General features: G+C 45.8%; 1 protein-coding gene across 4 annotated transcripts in view; it reads right to left on the reverse strand.

Annotated features, from left to right (window-relative positions):
• Positions 1–2179: 2179 nt before the first annotated feature.
• Znf236 (zinc finger protein 236) overlaps positions 2180–7464 on the reverse strand; it is a 98170-nt gene continuing 92885 nt past the window's right edge. For all 4 annotated transcript variants that reach the window (XM_031366156.1, XM_031366157.1, XM_031366160.1 and 1 more), the window contains 2 exons: positions 5733–5909; positions 2180–4467 (listed from right to left, as the gene is read on the reverse strand). In XM_031366156.1, the coding sequence (XP_031222016.1) occupies positions 4346–4467; positions 5733–5909 (299 nt within the window). In that variant the 3' untranslated portion in view covers positions 2180–4345. The remainder of the gene's footprint in view (positions 4468–5732; positions 5910–7464) is intronic.

A 7464-nucleotide genomic window follows, 5' to 3' on the forward strand; every position in this document is an offset into this window, starting at 1 on the left:
ATGCAGGATGTGGCTGCTTCTCGCCATCCCTCCTTCCCACCCTCATCTGTCCCTGCAGCAGGCACTCTCTGAGTACTAGAAAGCCACTCATGGATCCTCTGGGGAGGGAGCCCCACATACTTAAGAGCACAGACATTGGCAGGCACCTCCCGATCACTTTCATCACACCTGTATCTCCAGGCAGAGGACAGAGTGTGACCCACGAGGACGTCTGATCAGCTGCATGCCCTGCAGCACGCTGGGCTCGCGCCTACCACTCACTCCAGGACGCAAGAAGTAAATATACAGGAGTTTTAAAATAATACAAAAACTATTTTTATTGTTTTTAAAAGCCAGCACAGTGGCTTTTGGCATAACTATCAATTTCTAATACAAAACTGGATTAAATAAATATCATCCAATGTATAAATAGACCATGAGACAATTCTGAAGATAAAAAGAGAAGTTTTCTGTAAATTAAAAAGTTAACTTTGAATTTTCTTGGTGGTGCTGGAGAACAATTACTATGGCATTTTAGAACTTGTCAAATATACAAATCTTGATTCAATACAAAAGTCTTCATGCCATGAGCATTACACATAGAAAAGATTTTAAGTAGCACGATTGTTTTGATTACTGCCTATTGCTCCTGACACACTAACAGATCTATACCATTTAGTCCATACAAAAAAATGACCACGGTGCCTGTGCAGGTAGAGTGTGAAGTGGAATATATGCTCACCTAATGGTGAGTACGCGTGGGAAGAGCCAGTCAGAGGCAGCGGTGGTTAGTCAGCACACTGCCGTGATTCCCAGGAATTGTATAGCTCTAATTTTTAGACAGCAAAGAGGATACAACCAGATTTCAAGTTATCTCACTAGAATAAGGTTTAAAAACAAAAGCAGGCTAGGTGAGAGTAAATCAGGCTATCGTGGGTAGCTACTTTGAAATTGTACTTTACTTTTCTTTTGAGACAGGGTGTCAGGCAGCCCAGGCTGGCCTGAAGCGCGTTATGGAGTAGAGGTTGACCGCCTCCATTTCCCAAATGTCTGTGAACACATAAGTGTTGCAACCCACTTAAGACTTTGCTCTAAAGGATAAGGATTGTACCCACACCCCATGAGTATAAACCAAGTGCAGAAAAAGAAGGGGCTATGGGTCACCCTTGCCCTGTGCATGGCTCTTGAGACAGCATGGCAGCCCCAGGTTCTGGAGTCACTCTCGGTGGAGGTAGGGGTTTTGAAACTGGCTTGAAAGAAACCCCTTATGCAAGCAAGCATGAGAGCTCCCTGGGCGCAGAACCCAAGAGTAGGCCTGTAGATACATAACTCCCTTGTAAACCACCACGTACATACATTTGTGTGAAGCCATTTAGGTTGGAACATGAATCTTAGCGAGTAAATAGACTTCCCAGAAGAAAACGCACAGAACCAACAGCTGCTCTGGGAAACATGGACTGCACAGATGTGCTAAACTCACTGGTCCCCATGAGAACTCAGGGGAACTCAACTCAGATGCCCTTACAAATGGCGTGCAGGGCATACAATTTCCTGGTGCACACCGCCTACCATATTGGCACCTTTCTGAGGAGCCTCGCTCTAAGCTCTTACAGTCTGCTCCTCTGCTCCCACGTTTCCTCACGCTGCTATAAGAGCACCTCCAGCATTGACAAGGTCTGGAGGCCTTGCTGGGTGTGAGGGGCATCTTTCCCATCAGCTGCCCACCTTTACCTATGGCCTCCTGCGGGGTCTGCCCACCTTTATCCATGATAGCCTCCTGCAGGGTCTGCCCACCTTTATGTATGGCCTTCTGGGGGGGTCTGTCCATGACAGACTCTCCTGAGTTGCACTCATTCTATGACCAGCAGCAGCATGCCTAAGGAATATGCTTAGCTGTTCTTCTCCCAACCAGGACCTCCTCCATGAACTAAGTGGCTCCACAGAGCTGAAGGAGCCAGTGACATGGAAAAGACTACACCAGGCACAGGGTCTGCTGTCAAGGGCCACGTCCGACTGTCAGCTCGATGTGCTTCAGGGAGACTCCAAAAGGATATGCATTCTTTGGACCTCACACAAGTAAAAGAAATATCATTACAGTTTTTGTTTTCTGCTAAAAATACCTGAATTGAAATTTATTCCCCACCCAACTAGTCTATCTGAAACATGATTAAAAACAAACAAAAAACACACATACACCACATTTCCTAATGTCATTTTGCATTTAGTTATTTCAAAACAGTTTATGTTATATAGAGTTCTAAAAATACAGTTCTCTATCCTCAAAACCCTGGTTACACATGAGGCTAGAAACCACTTTCCTAAAACAGCATTTCAAACATTAACATACAGAGATCAACCTGTAAACCACAATATTCAAGTGAGTTATCTTCTCAAAACCTTGTATTCTCAAGGAATGTTGGTAAAGAAGCAGCTTTGATGGTAAGGAAGGAAATGGAAATACACACGTCATATCTGTTTGCTAATAAATTGAGAAAAGACACAAGATGGGTTACTGGTGCATTTTCTTTTCTTGAACCCAAATGAAAGCAGGCTTCAGATCCCCTGGTCAGATCTTACTTACATAGGTAACTGACCGCCACAGACAGTACCCTGCATTCACTACACAGCCAGGAAGTAGCCAACCTCTCTACAGATGACCTGAGAAGACACTTAATGCTGAAAGGAAAATAAATAACCCAGATAGAGCAAAAAAATTTAAATCCAATAATTTCAATTTGGGGGATACCTGTCCACTAAAATTAATTAATATTTCTAAAATATTTCAATACAAAATTATAAAAGAAAAAGTGCATGAATAGCAGAGACTTTAAAACTCTCGCAAAATTACAATTCTTTTGAAAACACTACCATAGCCAGTGTGCACACTGACATTCAGGGGGCCTTGGGTTTTTAAGTCCAGTATCACAAGAAGTCAAGTAAGGCTTTTTTCTTCTTAAAAAAATATACAATACACAAATCAGTTTGGAAAAAAGTAATAATATTTAACAGTTCTCTGACTTAAATATTTTCACATAACAAAAGTTTTTATGTCACTGTCAATATTACTTATATACAGATGACAAAAGTGAACAAAATCAAAAGATGCCCTTTCAAAATAACAGTGAACTGTCTCTCTTCAGGACTCTAGTGAACAAGTCCACAAAATATTTATAATAAAACTGCTCTCTTCTGAAACCAAGGAGGCAATGAGAGAAAATAAAGGCAATTATTTTTTTTCAGAAAAAAAATAGAGCCCAGCTTTATGTTACAGTGAAAAAGCTATCCATTTATTAACAGTGAACAAGACACGGGTCTGAGGTGCACCAGGAAGTGGCCGCAGATGCGCTCTGTGAGGAGGACTCCTGCTTCTATTTACAACACGTACTCCTCAGCCACATGGAGGCCCACGTGTCTGCCTATGTACACAGGTATTTACATATAGAACATATAAATAGCTTCGAGGGAACTGATATCAAGTGGGAACCGTCTGTCTTTGGAATGCTGAAGCGCACACACTGCTCAGCGCAGGATGATTTGGTTTGGGATGTGTTTGTGTCTCGTGTGGCACTGCTTGATGACACTGAACAACACACCTCCATATCTACGAGGAGAACAGTCGCAGGGCTCGAGTGTCCTTAGCTTTAAAATACGGATACATTTACTGAGTGGACAGGGACAGCTACTGTCCCTTAGATAACTCTGTCACTTCCTGCTCACAGGGTATGGCTTGTGCTTCTGCAGTGACCAGATTCATCCAGCAAGCTTGAGGACATCCATGTGAGCAGCTGGTCCTTGCCTGCAGGTCAGGTCTCCTCCACGGCCCTGCTGAGGCAGGTCCTGTGTTCTTCTAACTAGGGATCAGGATCTGTGCTGGAGAGAGCTAGCCCAGCTGTCTCTCAAGGCATCAGTTACATAAACTTAAGAGCAGGCTAAAACAAACTGATTGTTACTAATTAGCAAAATGCAGAATAGAAGTGGAAAAGCATCCGTGTGTGATGGCACTGCTTCTGAACTTCACGCACTAACATACGTGTGTTTTCTCATGTTAATATGTCTTTAGCTAACACAAATCTCACCGCAATGATACTCAGGTCCAGTTCATCTGCTAAGGACATACACTGGCCATGAGAAGGTAAGTGACCACGGTAGTGCCCAGCTCTGTGATTGGTAGACAATGACAACACTGCATTTGTACATTTCCCAGTTGTTTTCCTGTGAGTCTTTGAATAACAATGATTCTTCAAATAATTTTAGCTAAAAAGTGATCGTGGTCGATTTTTACCACTTGAAGTTTCAGAAGAGAGCCTCTGCCTGCTCTGTCCTCATGTGGAGCTCCATGGAGATGCTCGGGCCTCTTTCCAGGGCATCAGAACACATTGGTCAGGGTCTGCCATTCGCCCGCCGCCTCCTGCACCACTTCCTCCAAGTGGAGGGTCCTTAGCTCTTCTCCATCCTGTTCCTGGACCACAGTGGCTGCCTGCAAGGTCCCTGCAGAAGCAGAGGAAGAAGGCCTCAGATTTCAGAAGCAGGCCAGCGTGTGCACTTAAACAACAGTATATGGAGAAAGAGAAACAAGATCCCTGGCTTGATCGGCTTTCTATCTCAGTGAAATGAAACAAGCTAAGCCAAGTAAACTGTCTTTCACCTTGAGATGCCAGGCCTGGAACCCTGGGCCTCGGGCACATAGGAAGCAAAGACTGAAGCCTAGGGAGAGCTTCTGTGGTCAGAAGTAGGTCTGTAGCCCACTGTGATGTGGGCATTCGAGCCCGGGGGCTATGCCAACACACAAGCAGTGGTGAGCAACACTAACACTCACTTCACAGACGCTTCTAAGAACATGCAGCCACTGCTGGCAACAGCAGTCCTCCTTCAACAGTTCAACCCTTTGGGTGCCCCAGAACTGTCTGGACACAATCGCAATGATCACATGAAGGTGACTACTTCACTAACCAATACTACTATCTTACAACGAAATGAACCCACACTACACTGTAAAACTCACTGCCCACCCCAGTGCTTGACTGGATTTTACTATCACACACCCTGCTTTGCATAGCTCCTGCCACCAGTGCAACCCAGCCTAAATGGTTTACTCTGTTTAATAAAATGCTACTGCTATGTTACTGTGAGGTCCGGAAGACGGCCTTGAGCAGGGCAGCAGCCATTCCTAAGCTATAACCCGACTCTGATGGCGTTACTACCTGCAGACCACAGAGAAGGCAGGGTTGTGTAGTCTAGACTAAGTAGACAGAATGGAGGCAATGGCATCCGACACAGTCTGCAGATTCCACCTGCCTCTGTGCAGACTCACTGCTCATGCTGCCTCCTGGCACTAAGGTGACCTCTGACCTGCACACTCTCAAAGGGGCCCCAGAATGACTGAATACAGCCAGCCATGATGTTCCTGCAGCTAGGCACATGCTATAGAAGCACTGCCCGTGGCCAGCTATGGTGGCAAAAACTGAAACCCCAGGAAGAAGGAAGACTGAGAGTTGGAGGCCAGCCTGGGCTATACACTTCAGGAGAAAGGAGAAAGAAATGAGGAGAGGGAAGGGGGAAAGGGAGGGAAATGGGGGCCAGGGAAAGGAGACACAGCACAGGCTTCAACTCTTGTTTAGCCTCTTCTATAAAGTGCAGTCCTGACAGGAACTACAATGCATGGCCACTGTAAAATGTGCTAAAGGAGCACTTGGAAAATACCCAGTGACCTAACCATCCAACAGTGTGTGGCTTCTCAGGGACAAGTCTCTCACCCACAAAGCTGTGTGCTCGCTTCATGTGCAATTTCATGTTGCTCTTCTGTGTGAAGCCCATGACACAGTAGTCACACCTGTAGGGCCGCTCGCCTGTGTGCTTCTTCATGTGTACTTGCAGCGCGCTCTTCTGGTTGAAGGCTTTCTCACAGAGAGTGCAGTGGAACGGCCGCTCCCCTGTATGCGAAGCGCAAGCCATGGTCAGTGTCTTTCTCAAGACCACACACTTCAGCAGAGCACAATGTCACTTATCCAGACAGTTCACTGCTGAGAAAGACCACCACAGTGCCATTTAGCAGCATGCTGGCAAAGATACGCCATGCTGAGACAAAAATGAAACCTGACTCAAGAGGGACCCAGACTCACAGAAACGTCCAGAAATGCAACACACATTATTTAAACAAAATGTTTAATACCTTTTATGAGATACAAGGAAAAGAAATTTGAACATGAGAATATCAAATCTACTTAAAGTTTGATTTTTTATAATATTTAAAATTACTCTCAGGTGAACATAGCACCTGAGAAAGTCGCCACACCTGACATCTGCTGGGAGCTTCCCACCAGACCTCACTGTCTCCCTCAGCAAGCAATGGTGGCCCTGCCTCCAATCGCCAAACCATTTGGATAAGGTGTGGCCTCTGCCTTCTGCCTGCAAGTTGTTTCCATATCTCGGCCTGGCAGCCTCTTGCTGTAGGAGCAGGGTCCTTTCCCACACGGGGAACAGCAGAGTCCCATATTACTGCCCTAACTCACACTGCGCTGGTCCCGCCCTTCTCCTCAGTGAGCACGCACTGCAGATGAACCCTACCTGCCTGCAGTGACTCCAGCCTGTCTGTTTCTTAGCAGGTTGGGGAGGAGTAGATGCTGACAGGGAGCTCTGGCTAACTGCACAGCTTCTCAGAGCATTTATCTGGCTGGGAGTATTCACATGCATGGAAGCCAGGCTATGCCAATGTTTTAGAAACATCAAAAACAGTCTTTCCTCCAGAATGCCCAAGCAATGGCTGCAGCTGACTCTACCCTCTAAGATAAGCAAGGTAGAGAGCAGAGCAGCTCAGCTGCACCAGTGAGCCCGACAGCGGGAGGTGACCAGGGATCCACTAGACACTGCAGCATCTGCCATGGAACAGTCACAGCATACTTGCCCAGCCCAGCGTGCTTTAAGATCTCAGCTAATTTATCAGGACTTAAAACAGTTAAGGAGTGTTCTTACCTCAGAGGTAAGAAAAGCTGCAGGGAGAGCAGTCCCAGCATGCAAGCTTGGTGAGACTGTGCAGAGTGAGGCAGCGGGGCAGAAGGGACCACCTCACTGCTCAGCCACACTGACACCCTTTCAAGGACGTGTGCTAAGGCTCAGGCCCCGTCAGTGAGGCGGAAGACAACAGGGTATAATTATACATCATCAATGCATATCAGAGGACAGGAAGAAACCACGATCAAGTTTTGTTGGCAAAGATCTTTAAAATGTTGTTCAAAGTTCAATATCCATCATCCACATAGCTCTAAAGGGGACAGTACTGTTGTCATAGTGCCCCACTAGAGGAAAAAAATGAAAAACCCAGAAGCAACAACATCATTGTCAAAAACCAAATGGAAGGACTGTCCTGAGCATTTGTGTGTTTGCGTGTGAGAGGGTACACAAGAATTCTGGGGGTGGAAGGGACATGACGGCCTCTGTATCATTCCTCACGAACTGTCTTGGTGTTTTGTTTTGTTGTTGTTTTTTTTT

The sequence above is a fragment of the Mastomys coucha genome, unplaced genomic scaffold (genome assembly GCF_008632895.1).
Source record: "Mastomys coucha isolate ucsf_1 unplaced genomic scaffold, UCSF_Mcou_1 pScaffold13, whole genome shotgun sequence".
NCBI lineage: Eukaryota > Metazoa > Chordata > Mammalia > Rodentia > Muridae > Mastomys > Mastomys coucha.